The sequence below is a fragment of the Rhipicephalus microplus genome, chromosome 3 (genome assembly GCF_043290135.1).
Source record: "Rhipicephalus microplus isolate Deutch F79 chromosome 3, USDA_Rmic, whole genome shotgun sequence".
Lineage (NCBI taxonomy): Eukaryota > Metazoa > Arthropoda > Arachnida > Ixodida > Ixodidae > Rhipicephalus > Rhipicephalus microplus.
Window position 1 is genome coordinate 64348767 of NC_134702.1, and position 19041 is coordinate 64367807.

Sequence of the window (19041 nt, forward strand, 5' to 3'; positions counted from 1 at the left end):
CCGCGAGCACATCACGAAGGGCACAGTATACTACAATGTAGCGTTGACGCGTGCGCATTGGCAGAGCGACGCTACGTTAGCAAAACGCGAGCACTCTTTAGTCTGACGCCAGACGCGACCAGCGTCCGTCGGCGCGGCCCGACGGCAACCAGCGCGAAATGCGACATGCTGCATTTCGCGCCGATGCGTTACCCATCAACACTGCGTCTCCCTCTTTTCGTGATAGAGGGACGCTGGATGCACTGAAACGCGCATGCGTCGAAGCAACGCAGTGCGGCGCGTGCCTGCGAGTATATGGCAGGACCGGCGCCTGGCGTGGCAACGCCGGCGAGCAGGCGCACCGCGTCACGTCTAAGTGTATTGGCACCTTGACTGTGGAGTGTAGTCATGTTCTCACATGACAAGCATCTCATGATTATCATGTTTGTCCCAGTCACATACCTTCATCATTTATTGGCGTCACTTAATGCCAAATTTGGCATATGTGAAGCTAGCGAGACGGCCGCGAGCGCATCTAGAGTGTGGCATGCAGCTATGTTGTTACAGGACACGCATGTCGGGATTATCATGTTTGGATGTGTCATTTACCTATGTCGTCCGTTCGCGTCACGTAATACCGAGTTTGGTACAAGTGAAGCTAGCGAAACGGCCGCGAGCGCATCATGAGCGTAGCATGCAGTGATGTTCTCACATGACACGCACCTTATGCTTATCATGTTTGAACCAGTATCATACCTTCGTCATTCATTCACGTCCCGTAATACCAAATTTGGTATAAGTGAAGCTAGCGAAACGGCCGCCAGCGCATCATGAGCGTGGCATGTAGTCAAGCTGTTTCCTGACACACATCTGATTATTATTATGTTTGCACCAGTCACATGCCTTCGTCATCCATTCACGTCCCGTAATACCACATTTGGTATAAGTGAAGCTAGCGAAATTGCCGCCAGCGCGTCATGAGCGTAGCATGTAGTCATGTTATTACATGACACGCATGTCATGATTTTCATGTTAGGGTCTGTCGCTTGCGCTCGCCATGCAATCATGCCATACTATACTAGTTTGGCAACATGCCATGTGAACTAGACCACCGTAAGAACTGCAGGACAATAAAATGTAAATCATGTCATTCATGACATCCATCTTTTCATTTTCATAGTATGACTAGTCAAATATGTTCTTCATACAGTCATGTTAAGACATACCAAATTTGGTATCGATACGATTATCGAAACGGCCAGGAGAGCTAAAAGTCGTAGGCGGCTATATAGATACGCTCAAAGTCGCCGAAGTTCGCCAAGAAATACTTCGCATTTAAAAGTGTTTTACAATATCGAGTACTTCGTACTCAACTATGGGAGAGCACTGGGCCGTCCCGTACAAGGGGGGGGGGGGGTGTTAGAAAAAGAGGTAACGATTTAGAGCACAGGGTACTCTACTATGGGAGAGCTTAAAGCCGTCCCCAGGCAAAAGGTTCACAGTATTAGGCTTCTGTGAAACACCGTATAAATGCCTTTTGTGTGACAAGTGCTCCATCTGTGTTTAGAAAAATGTTCAACGATTTAGAGTACTTGGTACTCTACTATGGGAGAGCAGAAAGCCGTCCCCACTACATAATAAAATTCACAACATCGAGAGATGCTGGGTTCGGTGAAGTTTATTGCTACAGAACGTAACTGCATCGATTGCACGGAGTCAAGTAAACGAAGGAACACATAATTTGATACATCCCGGAAAGCCTCTGTTCTTGGTCTGGTTTTGTTGTAGCGTTTTATTGTTCGTCATAATAGCTTTACATATAACGTCCTCAACAAAAAATACCAGAAAGAATAATTACATTTCCATGTCATCCTTTAGGAAAATCTGTGCACTGTGCGGAACCCACCTGTGATTCGGCCATTGAAATGCCTATACAAGAATTTGTCACCAATCAAGGAGTAGGTTCAACCTGATTCTTTTTAAACCTTCCATATTTAAAATAGGTTTAGACAAAATAAAACAATTAGATATTAACTAAGGAGGTTTTAAAAAATGCTGGAGTCAAAATTTTTGCCCACGTCTGAAGTGGTAAGGCCGTGCCAACCGTAAGATGGCGGCTGGGGCAGCCATCTTACTTGGTGCATGATGAGCTGTTGGTGTTCGGCGATTGGGAAGGAGCGTTTTTCACGCATGCTCAACAAGTTTAACATGACAACCTTTTCGGGTTAGATAGTGCTTAAAGTGCGTCCTTGTGTTACTAGTTTTCCTTAGGAAGCCTCGATGTAAAGGCAAATTTTATTGGAGATTAAGTCACCGACACTACTAGTCTCGGCAGATTATTTCTTCGAAACAACTATCTTTGAATTTATGATTAACGTAGCCTGTAAACTAACAGATAAAAGCCACTTGATGTCTAAGTGGGCACCACCAAAAAATGGCATGTTTCTGAGATATTTCGAGGGCAAAAGCTGGCTTCACTACTGCTGGCAAAGCATTGCGGGAGCTTCCACTCCAGAAAATTTTTTTCAACTTCCTTAGTAATAACCAAATAATTAATGAAAAACATTTATGATATATACACGTGTGGTGGCCTAAGAGGATGTTACGTGCGTCCAAGTGACACGCACGGACTTCCCAAGCCTAAATTACGCGGTGACATAATTGGGTTCCGATGCTTTACATGTTTCATGAGGGTCGCACCGCTTCTATGGCACAGTTTTTGAACAGGTCCTCGTCGAAGTCAGTGGTTAGGCAGTACTGTAGCATGCAATATCTAACACTATGACCTACACTATCCGTCATTTGCTGGCACAGTCAATATTAGTTATCATTTCACAAACAGTAGCGAGAATTGGTGATTATTTATGCTACACTATAGCTCGTAGGGTATCGTTGCTTGTAGCTGGCAACTGCACAGTACTGCTTTCCTCCTGCAGCAATTCCGCATTGTCATATAATAACCAAAGTAAGGACTGACGCACCGCTTGAGACTGCAGCACGTCACCTTGAGAACATGCTGTTTTATTTTTCTTTTTGGGAGGGGGTTGAGGCGGTATAACTTGTCCTAGAATGCTGAAACCTTTAGTAAAACATTAACGTAACTTGCGCTGGGGGTGCAATGCTAAAGAGAAAGATGAGCTGGTGAGCAGCTTCGCAATAGTGGGGCCAAGCCTGATGGCAATGTGGAACTTGGCGACCTTCTATGCTTCTAAGCAGATTTACAGCAACGCTCTATACTTCAAACTGGTCGGAAAAGTGTGTGGCGTTAACACAAAACGCCTGCTTAAAGGGCCCTTACATCACCAGAAGATGCTCGCACGCGCCCCTGCTAGAAGATGCGCGCGATCTTTGCGTTTTCACCTCGCACGCTGAAGAAGGGCATTCGGAGATGTGGAGAGACGAGCCTATGAACAAGTTTGCTGTAGAATAGAGTGCCTTTATCCAGCGGTAGTTCCAGTGCACTACTACAACACCACAACTAAATTTCGACCTCTTAGCAGTTCAAGGTTTCTTTGCAATCAAGCATGAAACTTAGAGCTCAACAGTCATTTCAAAGAAGAAAACCCCAAAACGAGCACCGAATCCGCATGATGGATGATAGTGCGTCTTTCAAAAACGGGAACATCCTCTCATGCGTTTCAGATTATGTTGCAGCTGCCTTGAACTTCGCACAAAGGCTTTGAATGACGACCAACGGTGCCTTCTTCTCCCCACGCGTTTTTACCGTTTTCATACGAAGAAGGGAGGCCCCTGTCATGACTGCCATGGGTAGATTGCAGAAATTATTGACACCAGAAGAACAGAGTGAGGCTCGACGAAGGCAACAAGCTCGTCTAGCTAAATATGGTCGCCGTCTGCCACTGCGACTGGTCTGCCACAGCGACCACAAATGTCGATGTGGCAGACTTTTGGCAGGTAATATCGTCACGTCTGCCACAACCACCGCAAAGGGATTATCACCCACATTATTCTAAAGTAATGACAGAGCATACCCCTTTTCCTTCCTGTATACAGCATGTGTTGCGTTTGAAACAGCCTTGCTAAACATTTGCGATCGCAGGGTGGGATGGCGGCCAACTTTTTGAGGCTATAGTCTTAGATGCCTCATCAAGCGCGAAAAGTAAAGTGATCGTCGGCAACCCGCGGCGTCGGGGACGATCAAGGGAGTAGGGTTTTCACATCTCCCGTTTTAGACCAACAGGCCTAAACCAACCGGCTCGGCTGGTTTCTTGGCCAGCGAGCTGGTTGCCGGTCCACACCCACCGTCATTGACCAGTTTTTCTTTGAGAGCAGTGAAGGAAGTGTCATTCTTATCACAGGTATTTTTATGCCGGCAGTTAGACAAGTACTTATTCTCATTGTGCAGTTTATGTTTGCGCATCTGGTTTATTTGCTCAAGGAAAGCAACGTTATTTTAACCTGCTAGCCGTGTCAATACACATAAGTATTCTTTATTCCCAATGGCCATTAGTTTTCGGAATAGGCTGCCAGTCAATGCTGTGAATTGTTCTACGCTGGAATCTTTGGTCAACCGTCTAGAAGAGATTGATTTTTCTAAAAATGTATACATGTGAATCGTGAAGTATCCTATGTGTATCAATACTTTCTTTCTTTTCTTTTTGTGGAGCGTTATTATGCCTCATGTTACTTCTATGTATCCACTCCTGCATGGGCCCGATTAGGGCCTGCAGTATGTACAAATAAATAAATAAAAACATTAAATGGCACTGGACGCCAGTAAATTGGCATGGCGTCTATTGTTCAGCAATAATTTAGTCTCCTGGTAGCTCATCACCCCTCCCCCCTCAACATTCGAAGGACTGGCTTTTTGTTTCAGAAAAGGTGACTACCCTACTGAAAAGGCAGAAAATATTCAATTGATGACGTCACTATATGACGTCACGATGCCGTTGCAGATTGCCGATATTAGTGACGGTAGTATGAAGTCATCATGACACCACTGGGAGGTCACACGACGTATAGCCACATGATGACGTGATAACGTGACATCTTAGCTTGGTCAAAGGTGGTTCGATTGCGGAGGCAACGCAAAAGCAGGTCAGGTGCCTCCAAACTTGGCATTGCGGAACTACGTAAGGTGCAGAAAGTTTTCGAAAGCTGACAGGGCAGCATCAATACATCGACTGAAAAGAAAAAAAAAAGATGTCTTTACCTTCGAGTTTTCTGTCTAGCAAATGCATGACTGACCCTATAAATCTTTTTTTCTATTTCCCCTTTCTTTTCTTTTTTTGTCTTTCTGTTGTACTGTTTTCCTTATTATTACTTATTGCTACCCCTTTCTCCTTTTTTCTTTCTTTATAACTTTCTCTTCTTTCTTTTCTTCGTCTTTCCCTCTCTTTATTTCTTTCTCACTGTTTTTATATATATAGCGAAGCTCTCAAAGCTCGAGGTAAAGCGCCGAATGTCCTTAAAAATTTTGGTTCCGTATCTGCATGTTTCACTGCAATTTTCGTATAAAAGGCGATAGTCTTGCGCCTCAAGAAAGTGAACAAAACTTTTATTTGATGTTCTGTGCGAGAAAATCGGTGAACGTGATTCTAGAGGCAGCGCCTCGATGCGCCCAGTGGAGGCGAACGAGCGCATCGAGGCACTCGGCGGTGTGCGACATGATCACCGTCAAGCAGTTACATTGGAAAACGAAAGAATGGCCTCTGATATACAAAAAACCTCCACGCATTTGCTTATCACGCGCCAATGCTTACCAGCCACGCCCACCGACGGAGACAGCCTGTGTATACCCATCGCTCAGAGTTGGCCCGCAACGCGAACCGAATGCGAGCAACGAAAGACCTGTTTTCTTTTACCAATAATGCCGCAGCCGAAAATAATAATATCTGGGGTCTTACCGCCCCGCCGTGGTGGTCTAGTGGCTAAGGTACTCGGCAATGACCCGCAGGTCGCGGGATCGAGTTTCAGCTGCGGCGGCTGCATTTTTGATGAAGGCAGAAATGTAGGCCCGTTTGCTTAGTTAGATTTGGGCGCACGCTAAAGAACCCCAGGTGGTCGAAATTTCCGGAGCCCTCTGCTACGGCGTTTCTAATAATCATATGGTGGTTTTGAGACGTTAAATTTCACATATATGTGGAATTTAACGTGATATATCAATCTGGGGTCCTACGTCCCGCAACCCCGAGATGATCATGAGAGACGCCGTAGTAGAGGGCTCCGGAAATTTCGATCATCTAGTGTTCTTTAACGGGCACTGACCTCGCACAGTACATGGTCCTCTACCATTCTGCCGTCATCGGAATGCGCCTGCCACGGCTGGGATCGAAGCCGAGACCTTCGAGGCCGCAGCCGAGCACCACATGTTTCACAGAGGCGGACAAGTGTCACAGCCAGCTTTGTAAGTTAGCTCCGGCGCTGGAGCATTCACATGGCCTCTCGGCTTCAACATGGAATTAGCCCACAGCAAGCCAGGGGTCCTCTGCCGGACTGCACTGGCTGGCTCCTCAGGATCTCAATAAGGAGGAGAAGGAACGTTTAAGCGGAAGGACAGGGAGGTTAGCTAGTTCTTAAACCGGCTGGCTACCCTGTGCTGGGAAAAGGGGTGAGGGGAATAAAAGATAATAAAAAGAAATAGTTCCTTTTCTGCCTGTCTGCCTTGCAGCTTACTTCATTTTAGACGAAGTGCCGAAGCGATTGTAGTGCGCACTTGCGTACCTCGTTCCCGTGCATGTTCGCGACGTATTTCATGGAGGGCTTCAGCAGTTTGCCATTCGTCGAACGCGACGACAGCATGAGAACCCACAGCTCTCGGCCTGCAAGAACGCAAAGACAAAAGTTCGAGAAACAAGAGGTTACTTCAGGGGCTTGAAAAGTTACGGTTAAGTAATAGTACCATTGTAAAGTAAAAACTCAAGTTAGACTTGTGCTCCACAACCCTACCACTGGCTGCTATTTTCAATGCAGGGGATCCGTAACTGGCATTTAATCACCCTGTACCTGTATTGATCAATGTACGTTCATCGCTTAGATTATTTATTTATTTATTTATTTATTTATTTATTCACCTATTTATTTATTTATTTACAGAATACTGTAAGCTCAAATCACAGCCCATGCATGAGTGGGAACAAGCACTTGTACAAAAAAATCATAGTCAATCAGTAGTCCACACGCGCATTATACACACGAAATTAATACACTCATGCAAACAATAACACATAGCAATTTATATTCAACACCATTTTCCCCACATAAATCAGTAACAATTCACTGCCAGAAGAAGTAAATGTACACAAATACATACTCGCAATATAACACATGGAACAGCAATTCGAGTATTATTACGTTAACACATTCGTGTAAACGGCTGGGATTACTAGTGCACGTACTTCCTGTACATACGAACAAAAAAAGAGATAGTGTTTACAGTTATGACGTGATGAAGTCGAAGTACTCAATGTGTTGTAGCGACTCAAACGGCAGGGCGTTTTACTCTGCAATGGTACGATGAAAAAAAAAAAAGAGAACTTCAATGTGTTGGTACGTGTCAGGAATGGTGTTATCGACGCAGCATGACGATTTCTAGTTTCTCATGATGTCAGTGGCTGTATAAACGTAGAGGCATCTAGTGTGGAACGTTTGTTTTTTTAAATTGAAAATAAATTTTTATCTCAGAATTTTTCAACGAAGCTAGAGTTCTTGTATATTATTTTCTTTCATGATAGCAGTGGGGGAGTCTGTCATAGTATTTAGAAAATATAAACCTAATGCATTTACGTGGAATCATTTCTATTGCATGAACGTTTTTTTCTAGTGTAGGGGTCCCAAATGACGCGTGCATATTCGAGAGTAGGTCTAATGATGGTATTATAGGCTAACAGCTTTGCAGATGGCGGGGCAAGACGAAGTTTGTACTTGAGAAAGCATAGCTTACGGAAGGTGAATGCGCAAATGTTCGATGCATGCATATTCCAACCTAGATTTTTGGTTATTGTTACGCCAAGGTACCTATATTCACTGAACTCTTTGAGTATGTGAGTTTGTTGCGCATATGGAAAAGAAGAAAAGTTTTTCATTTTGTTGGTCACTTATGTAACTTATGGTGATCGCGTTTGTTGATGGCCCGGGTAAAAGTTCGCATGAATTCATCATCACGTCCTGTTACTGATACCTGGGTACATTATTCTGTGCATTCGTCGCATAGGCCAGAACTAAAAATTCGCTAGGAACCAAAAATGTTTTTGTAATCCGACCTTTACTTGTTTTGTCGCGAAAGAAGCGAAATTGAATTGTAGAAATGAAAATGTAATGACAGACCACGCTGACAGAGCTGCATGCCCTCAAAGCGTTACAGTGTGTTCTTTAAAGGCACTCGGTCTGTTTGAAAGTGTCACACCATGTTGTTCAAGTAGCCATGGTGCCCGAGTGGTGACCTTAAGATCGCGGGATTTCATGACTGAATAATAGATTGGTGGGGGCAAAAATGCTTGAAGCACACGTACATAGGTTTAGGCCCAAGGTAAAGAACCCCAGGTGGTCAACACTTCCGGAGCCATGAACTACGGCGTTCCTCACAGCCATCTAATAGCTTTGGGATACCAAATGCCAACAATTACCGTGACTATCACTTACTGCAAAAACCGCATTGCCATGTCATGCCATTCGGCGATTTCGTCGTCAAGTCACTGTGAATTTATACACCTTATCTGAATGCATTATTCTAAGCATCATTTGACGCCTCCTCCAAACGCTTAACAAATAAACCGAAATGATAGTACACGTGGGCTTGTTGGCAATATTTTAAACTATACGGCGAGAAGCTGCACAAGTCTAGAATTTCTATTCATCGTGTGCAGTTACACGCTATACTTTCAAATAGGCCTCCATGAGCCGTGTACACTTGTATACTAATCGTTCACAGACAACTGAGATATGCGTTGTCATTATCGCCCCCCCCCCCCCTACCTTGTCTTGACTGTCCGACAGAGTAGAGTGTCGCCAGGTCCGGCCTGACGGACGTCGCGTTGATCAGCACTCCCGTCATATCCTCGTAGTTGTGGTACTTGAAGGGCACTCGCAGCCATTGACTTCCTCCGTACGGGGCGCCCGACGCGCTAGAAGCGAGGCACGACAGCAGCACCACCGTCCCAAAGCATAGCGCTGACATTGGCAGCACGGCGACGGCTCGCCTCCCGCACCATAGTCGTAGCGACGCCATTGCACTGGGTGCCGGGACTCTCTCGTGGCGCCGACGCTGTCGGCAAGAGTTCCTTGCCGATGTGTTTATCTCGGCAGCATGAGTCTGGCCGGTGGGCTCTTCTCGTCACGAAAGTTCCTGCAAATGGTTGGGAGAGGAATTATGATGCTTGGAAAAGAACAGAACAAAAATTATTAAAGCATCTAATATTGTTTTGGTGGGACCAATATAGTTTGGTCAATAAACGATGTAGCCTATGGTGCCTACTCATGTCCTTGTATTCGCGCCGGCCTTTCAGGTTGCAAAACCTGCGAGCACAATGCCACGAACTCCGTGAATATCTTCTCATGTGCATTACTTGCACTATATGCTACTCGATGTGTGATTCGTTTTCGTTTTTATTATGAGCCTCTGTTTGCCTTTCGTCTTCCTTTTCTGAGGTGATTGTGACATCCTCGCTGCGTACATAGTGCTCGACTGCTAACCCATCAAATCCCGGCTGCGGCGGCTGCATTTCCGATGGAGGCGGAAATGTTGTAGGCCCGTGTGCTTAAATTTGGGTGCACGATAAAGAACCTATTTCCGGAGCCCTCCACTACAGCGTCTATCATAATCCTATGGTGGTTTGGGGATGTTAAACCTCAACAATTATTATTAATATTGTTCCGAGAACGCTTATCTTCACTTTCTCACATCCCCTTCTTATTTCATTATTGCCCCTTAGGCGGACTGCAGAGTTAAAAAAATACAGGTTCCGATGTTTAAAGTAGCTGGTACCCGTTTTTATTCCAAACACTGAAAGACACTCAGATATGCTTGGCTACACTTCTTCGGACTGCCCATGACAAGGTTGAGAGTCTCCCGCTTATAACGCGTTCCAATTGACGCTTATCTCTCAAAAGGAACAACGAAAGTGACAACAAATATGCGTGAGTGCTCATTCATGAGTAGGATGATCTGATTATGTAGGACCTGAACTGTATTCGTAGGGCTACTCAAATATAGAAAACTTTCTATCTCAACAATATTGAACGCGAGTCAGTTGGTATGTGTTAACAACAGTTGAAAACCACGTAAAAAAATCACAGCATATCCACGGAGTGAATGATGATGGGTGGGGCGCAGCGTTCGTCAGTCTGTCTGTCCATTCGTTCTTGCGTCCGCCTATCTATGTGATCCTTGGTGCATACGTCCGTTTGTTCATTCGTCTGTCTGTCCGTCCATCTCTTTTTGCGGCCATCCCTCTGTCTGTCCGTCCGTGCGTGTGTCAGTCTGTTCGTCCGTCCATATGTCTAGTGAAAACTTCAAGCACAGCCATCTCACATCTTTTCATCATGTATTCATCATATACAAGTGCCCCCATTCAGCAGACATTGTAAGGACCGCTATTTCGGGTATGTGCCACTGGTGGTTACGTACTACGAGGGATGCACAAGCCACGCCATAAGGAGCTTCGCCCCTAAAACGAAGACAAAAAATCACACAAGATCAGCACTGGTCCTGTGTGAATTCTTGTCCGTGTCTACCTCGCGCTGTTTCTAATATGAAATATTTTGTAGTGAACGGGATACAAAATGCCTAAATGCACCAGATTCAGCGTCTATAACAACGTGCATTTAATTTCGAATGTTTGTGTTTTGGACTCCGAAAAAATTATGTTGAGAAACTTGAGCGAAGAAAGACTACGAAGCCGCAAACTGGTTATCAGCTTTATCTGCTGCGTTGGAAGAAGCCGCAAATTGTTGCCGGGCAATCACGACGATTTACTATTTCGACGAAGGCATAGCCAAGTATAACTAAAATTATTGGATTTGCCACTGTGAAGAGACACAACGACCACTGCCTTTTTGTCTGCCCTCCAGTGGCGATTGCCTGTGTATTCCTTCGAGCTTTGAAAACATAGCACAACTTAAAACGCACTCCGTTTCTTTTTTTTTTTCATTTTTACTGTTTTCATCTGTTATGCTGTTTTTGAATGCGATATCGTGAGCAGAAGCAAACACAAGTTATAAAGTGAAATACGGTAATATAAATTGCGCGAAGCTACCGCTGTATGGGAATCGTACGTCGCGCCAGAGAACAGGACAAGACGGCACCGCCTTAATGACCTCCGTAAATGGAAAGCTGGGACACTTATCCACAGGAGCTGTACAAGGCCGAGCTGAGTAATCTCGTCGGAGCTAACGCGAATCGTGACGACAGCGCGAACAAGCTTTCTCGTCGACCCTTCGCGCATGCTCAATCCACCCACTTCGCTCAATCAAAGCCCGAAGAAAAAGATTGCGGACATCCGTTAAGTACAAATCGCCAAGATCCTCGAGATTCAAGCGATGCTATCAAGCGTTTATTATCGAAAGTGCCGTGCCGTGAGAACTGCGCAGAAGAGTGGAGCATTGCAATATTATTTACAGGCGCCACTCAGGCGACTACGCCACTACCGCAGAATGTTTTATGTAGAATAACCACTGGCGCCGTCTCGCCCTATAGGTAAACCTGATCCCGACGCCATTGAGTCCAGTGAGATTTGATATCATCGCTCCGTATGGGGCTCTTTGTCCTCGCCGTAGGATTTCTGCACGAGCTTTGACTCGAAATGCACCTGTTATGCATTACGCGTTTGCGATATAGAGAGCTGACGCTACCGTCTTCCAGAATGCATTACGTATACCCAAGCGAAACGGCATAATTTTCGCATTAACGCAACGAAATCGAGCGCTGACTGCTCGAACTTCGCTGTTTATGGGAGTAAGGGCGTTCTACTCTTGTGAATGCACGCGGCAAGACCAGCGGCGCCCTGTCGCTAGTCTATTTTTCTAGCAGTGCGTTCTCCCACTTTGCGTGCACGTGCTTCCCAGCAGGGGGCGCTTTAGTATATGCTCCCACAAGGCCCATTCACGAACTATCGTACCATCGGCGCAGAACGTAGCCTTCGGGTGTCACTGTGCAGCGATGGTGTATAAATCAGCATCGGTGTTCTCAAAACGATCTTCCCTTTTCTCCCTGTTTCTTTTCGTCTGTCTTGCTTTATTTAATGGGTCATTTTCGTACCCCGCAGCGACGGGCTAACTATTCCTTCCATACGCCACATTCAGCACTGTAGTTTATTTCTTCTTTATTGCTTTCGGGTGATCCTGTCGACTACGTATATGGATGTTCATTTGATGGTCAAGAATGCAAAAGTCTTTACTGAACGAATATAACTCCCCAGCCCAAAGGTCAAAGCCGCAGGGCTAGCGCCATGTTTTCATCTGCCCTCTTTCCGACCCTTTTCCCCACCCCCGTACAGGGTAGCAAACCAGTTCGTCTAGGTTAACCTCCCTGTCTCTTCCTTTTAATTATTTCTCTCTCTCTTTCATCTGCCCTAGCTTTGGTGGGAACTAGCACTGACCATTCATGAAAACAAAATAGGTATTTTGACCCCGCTACTTGGGCCTCGTTCACACACAATTGTTTTTGCCACGGGTTATATTGCCCGCGCTTTATTTTAGTTTGAACCGTTTTAGCCATGGATGCGTATACCAACCGGTTCTCATTTAGATGCTATAGAATCGGCATGTATTTACCTATGCCACCCCATTCCCCACATTCTCTACCTCTTCTATAGACATGTTTCATGTTCCTAAACAGCGGTACGCAGCGTCGACGTATACTGAGGCCCTTGTAGCGACGTCGCTACAAGCGCCTCAGTATGTCGACGGCGCCTGCTGTTGTTTACAACCATGAAATTTGTCTTTACCAGTGCATATATGGTACATGAAATATGGTAGAATAGTACTGCAGCTAGCTCTGGTCAGCAACGCCGCAGCACTGACAACAGAGACTAAGTTGTCACTATGTACTTGGGAATAAATTGAATAAAACAAAAGCCAGAGACGGACAATGCAAAGCAGCTTAGACGCCTGAGTATAGGAAAAGCCAACATACAGGCCTTGCTGGGCCGTCCTCTCGCTCTGCCACTTCTTACGTTGCGAGACCTGCGCCAAAATGGCCACAGCCCTGCACATTGGAAAGGGTGCAAACGCGTCCGTGTCGTATATTCTCTCTTACTATGTAACTACAATGTCGCAGTGACATCAAGACGCCCGCCGATAGGCACCACGTTGAAGAAGGCCCGATACAATATCGAGACAAGTTTGTTGCTGAAAACGCACAGGCAACTTACGCTTCCAGGTATTTTTATATTCTGGACACACAGCCGTATCGCTGTAACAGAACCCTGAAAGGTGTTGTCGTTGCTCTCTGTTTAAATTTGGCGACCGCTAGTAATCTTTCTTTAGTGCGTACGTCTCTCATCATATACCTTGCAGAAGGACAAGTATTCAGGCCTTGGGCAATCTATAGTTGCATTTCTCAAAAAAAAAAAACCACCATGTTATGACTGATGGCACAGAGGCTTGCACGTGTACTGCTAGCACTTTACTGGCTGCCTTAAGTGGGGAAGATCAGCTACTAATTTTCGGTGAATTTTATGTACACAGCTTGTTCACTCAAGTGATAAGCAAGCACGATAACCGTGAATGATTTCCCCAGGGCGAAAACTTCACCCCTTCTCCTCTCCCCACTTTCCCTTCTCCGCGTGGCCGAGAAGTATATATGCTAACAACGGGATATTAGCGCAAAATAAGACGAACGCGAATACAGGGCAGTCAATCTTCTCTTGTGCTAATTTTGGTTCGTTAAAATGTGAGACGAATGAACGAAACAGCTTTTCCCACTGCTAAAAGGTGCGCGGATGTTCTCGTTCATCACTGCGCGTATTTGAAATGCGTGAGCAAGTCCTTTCGGTATAGCATAAGAGGGCCGAGCCGAGTGTCCAACATTCGCGCTCATGTGTTCCCATTGGTTGTGCGTAACACTGTTTACGCTAGACTGAGCAAGATATAAACAGAAACCGCTGTAAACTTCTCGAAGACCTTGGCATAGGCGCTTCATTTGTGTAAGTTAAAGGGCAAGCCTCTTGTCGTTTCTTTTCTGTGAAATAGCACATGAAAATATGAAAGAATATCAACACTAGGGTTTTGCTTAAAACATAAAACGTAATAGCTAATCCCAAGATGCATCTGATCGGTATCGTTGAGTCGAAACACAGGCAAGATGATCGTGAGCCGTGCATATAACGCGCACACTGAATCGTATTCAGGACCCATATTCACGAGATCGACTTACGCTAATAATATTATTGAGAGACTATTTCAGGTAATCACGACGTGGAACATAGGATTAGCGAATTCAGCTGACCAATGGGAAAATTCACTTGTGAAATAGGGTTTTTGCGAATTTGACGCCAAGAATGTGAAATGGCTACACGCAGCGTACAATTTTTCTCCTTATTTGTAGCACACACATAGCCATAAGTTGCATCTTGAGCTCGAATGGAAATTTTTTTATTCATCCCTAATTTTTTTCACTCTCTGTTTTCCTTCACATATGTATGTTTTTTTTTCATTTCTTTTTGTCTATCTTTTCTCCCTGCACCAAGACACGCTACCCACAAAAGAGTGAATTCATGAAGGTGTTTCGCGCGCTCTTTGCGACGCTTCATGACGTCTCTTCCGTCTCCTCTTTTTTGCTCATACTGCAGATGCATACACATCTGCAGTGCACCTGTATACTTTATTCATAAGACAATAATGAACTCGCCGTCTCAGAGTATGCTAGATGAAATGGTAGTGGGGGGGGGGGGGATGTGTGTGGGTGACGTACTCTGTATAACGTGTAGGCGTTGATCTGTAGGGCGCTCGCCCTCCCACTGTGAGTCGCTGCGTTTTCACCAGCAGTGCCTCCAGGCGTATGTATCGCACATCACAGTGGGGTGCATCCGGTCCCACGCATTTGCCGACCGCGTGAGTACTGCTTGACACCAATTCACGTATCGCGTCCCGTTCTCAATATCAACGCCGGCGTGACTTCACCTTTCTACAAACTGGACGGGACTTTCACTCACTGGGCTTATAAAACCTGCGGGAAGTGCACTCTGCGATTAATTTATGTTGTTTTTTTACAGCGAAACTCTTATCAGATCGCACTTTGATTTTGGTGGCGTAGTTATCTGCCGCCGTCAATTTACATAAACACTGTTGCCCGTAACAATTGTATTTTTTATGTAGGGTTTAACGTCCCAAAACGACCATATGATTATGAGAGACGCCGTAGTGGAGGGCTCCGGAAATTTCGACCACCCGGGGTTCTTCAACGTGCACCCAAACCTGAGCACACGGGCCTACACCATTTCCGCCTTCATCGGAAATGCAGCAGCCGCAGCCGGGATTGAAACCCGCGACCTGAGGGTCAGCAGCCGAGTACCTTAGCCACTAGACCACCGTGGCGGGGCCCGTAACAATTGTAGGAACAACAACAACAACAACAACAACAACAACAACAACAACAACAACAACAACAACAACAACAAAATCCAGTATTGAACAGGACTGGAAACCTGGCCCCCTGCTGGACAGCCGCGTGTTCTATCACAGAGCCATGGCGTGGCCTAAAGCTCCTTTGGGAAAATATCTTACAGATTTTATGTAGGGCAAGCAATTAGGTTAAATCTAATACACCAAGGTAGTAGAGAAAAATGGCAATTAGGCGTCGCACAATGCGAATTTAGTATTGAGTGGGTTGGTTACTGCTTCACACCCACTGCAAAAGGGTGGGCCATAATTCTTCATCGTCATCAGCCACCACATCAACGAAGTGGGCAACAAACCAGACGTGTAGCGGACACGTCGCTTCTCCGCAGAATGGCTGTTTTGCAAAGTTATAATTTATTGCGTAACCTGTACCTTGCTATTTTAATTTCAATTGTACTCGCAAATATCGGTTCAAGCGAGTTTACAAAGGATTTTAGAATGACCGGTTCTCCGGCTTTCACTGTGGCTGCTCAGCGCGCCCCGCAGAGACCAGACGTCCTTTCTTTTCTTCTCTCTCTCTCTCTGTCTCTCTTTGCGTATGAGGCGCAACAGAACAGAAGGCGAGTTTTGCGGTTTGGGAGAATACGACAGGCACAAAATAAAGACATTTCTTATCAAAAGAAAAAGAAGAACACAGTTAAAAAAATAGCGGGTCGAGAAGTACTTTTCAAATATGGATAAATCCGTGACATAACAAATTAATCGGTTTGGCAAAACCAGCTGTCCGGTCGGCTCCCGAAATCAAGGTATAGCTAATAATAATAATAATAATAATAATAATAATAATAATAATAATAATAATAATAATAATAATAATAATAATAATAATAATAATAATAATAATAATAAACTTTTATTTCTTCAAATAGAACAGTACATGTGAGTAGGCCTGCCAAAGCCAATTGGTGGCTAATTGAGTCAATTAGTGTCTACTTTCTTGTTGATTTTTTTCTCACTATCGGAATCTTTGGTTTCATTTCTTTTTGTAATATACTGTCTTAATTCTACAACTTTTTCCCCCTTTTTTATTGTAAGCAATAGTGCAGTTATCGTCCATATGAGACTATATGTTCTCTTGGCCAATCCCCCAGCGTGGATTTGAGCCATGGATTCTAGGCTACAAACAATCTTTCACAATGCATAGTTGACGCCAAGCGCATACGGAAAGTCAGACGATGCGACAGATGCTGCGGAAGATTCATATCGGGGGTTTAATGTCCCAAAACCACCATATGATTATGAGAGACGCCGTATTGGAGGGCTCCGGAAATTTAGACCACCTGGGGTTCCTTAACGTGCACCCAAATCTGAGCACACGAGCCTACAACATTTCCGCCTCCATCGCAAATGCAGCCGCCGCAGCCGGGATTCGATCCCGCAACCTGCGGGTCAGCAGCCGAGTACCTTAGCCACTAGACCACCGTGGCGGAGCATGCTGCGGAAGAATACGCAAGCTCCTCAATAAGGACCGTCTGAAAACACTTTCCGGATTTAATTGCGGCCTGTGTAGTCGGTTGTGGTTGAAAATCATTCTTCGTTTTTGTGCCGTGTGGGAAACAGCTTCACTGGGCACTTAGCTAAACAGAGTAATAATAATATCAGGGGTATTACATTCCAAAACAATGATGCGATCACGGTAGACGCTGTGGTGAAGTCAGTCAGTCAAGAACTTCATTAATTTGTCTGGGGAGTTCAAGCCACCAGTGTGTCCACGAGCGACATCGCAGCAGCAGCTACTGTAGGCGACACCTGAGTCGGAGCGGGAACGTGGTGGCGTTCCGCCAGTTCTTGAGCCCTCTGGACTGCCTTTTGTTAATTTCGGAGGTTGGGGCTTCTCAGTGCCTCCTCCCAGTCGGAATCACTGGTGAGACGTCCTCGAGGTGACGCGGAACATTGACAGAGCATGTGCTTGAGTGAACGGTACACTTCAGAGCAGTCTGAACATTGTGAATCTATGTCCGAGCTGTAACGGCTGAGTTGGCCCCGTAATGGGTACGATCTATTTGTAGCATGCAAAAGGCTACCTCTTTCGCGCGTTGGATTTTTGCATGAGGTAAAGGGTATTGGCTTCTCTGGTTTCGGTAGTAAGAGGCAATTTCGTGAGAGGTGAGTAAAGGGTCGTTAAACTGCACGTCTGGGCCCAGCTCTTGGGTGACTGAATGATCGTCGCGGTAGGTGAGTTCTCGCGCTCGATCATGAGCCATTTCGTTGAGGTAGGGTTGCGGTGGGTGGACGTCTTTGGCCATGTGGCCAGGAAACCAAGATAGGTATTGCAAGCTCACGTATTTGCGCGTTTGTAGAATGTGGGCTGCTTCTCGAGCGATGTTGCCGTTTTCCAAATCCCGAATGGTGGCGCGAGAGTCTGTGAAGACGTGGGTGTGTGAGAGGTCGATCATCGCTAAAGCTATAAAAACCTGCTCGGCTATGGCGCTCATTGCTAGCTAGGGTTCTGAATATCTCGACCATATGATGTCCTTTGATGTGAAATGTCATCTCATGGTATACACGGGTCTCTTCTATTCTGCCTCCACCAAAATTTTATCGACGCGGCTGAGATCTAACTCGTGACATTTAGACCAGCAGCTGAGCGCTCTAGTCACTGATCCACACCGTGTATAGTGTACAATAACACAGCGTACAGTGACTTCTCAATTTTCGCAGTTTCTGCACCAATATTGAAACAAGTTCGCCTCTGCATAACGCAAATAAACAAATATTATTGGTTAGTGCATACACACGGTCCGTGCCTTTTCGGTGTGCTTCAACCAATTTTCGAACATGAAGGTAGGCCAACTGGCCCACCTTGCTATCTTGCTGACACATCGTTTGTTAGTTAAAAATTGCGTATATTCAATTGTAATGGACTGTCGTCGACTATACCGTAACCCTACAAGCCTGCACAAGCCAACGAGAGTACCACGACCGGCGACATCAGCTGAGTGAAAGGACATGCTATTGTAAGGTATATATACCCTTCACGTTTTGAATCCATATTTGTCATGCAAAGAACTTTTGCTCGTGTTAAAGCTTTGATGTCGAAGGAGAATCGAAGCGCAAGTCGTCGGATCGAATTCTGGCTACGGCGGCTGCATTTTCGATAGATGCGTAAGTGCTGTAGGCCCGTGTGCTCAGATTTGGGTGCACGCTAAAGAAACCCAAGTGGGCGAAATTTCCCGAGCCCTTCATTACGGGGTCTCTCATAATCATATGATGGTCTTAGGATTAAACCTCACGTAACAATCAATCAATCAATCAATCAATCAATCAATCTATTGAAGGAGCATCGAAGATTGACACAAATTCGAGGCAAAGGATTCACTTGCGCGTGTGCTATCAGTGCAACAGCACAAAAGAGCAAACGCAAAAAAAATAAAAGCGCATGATATAAACTTAATTCTACGCTGGATACTGCTCGCTTGATAATTGCTTAAATTAAGAGCTCAACAACACTTCAGCAATGTGCGCCCAGCCTTCAGTAGGGCACAC

General features: G+C 45.4%; 1 protein-coding gene across 1 annotated transcript in view; it reads right to left on the reverse strand.

Moving 5' to 3' along the window:
• LOC119174076 (uncharacterized) overlaps nucleotides 1–19041 on the reverse strand; it is a 99546-nt gene that overhangs the window by 17603 nt on the left and 62902 nt on the right. Inside the window, exons 2-3 of the mRNA XM_075889660.1 lie at nucleotides 8914–9283; nucleotides 6664–6761 (exon numbers count right to left, since the gene is read on the reverse strand). Of these exons, the coding sequence (XP_075745775.1) occupies nucleotides 6664–6761; nucleotides 8914–9166 (351 nt within the window). The 5' untranslated portion in view covers nucleotides 9167–9283. The remainder of the gene's footprint in view (nucleotides 1–6663; nucleotides 6762–8913; nucleotides 9284–19041) is intronic.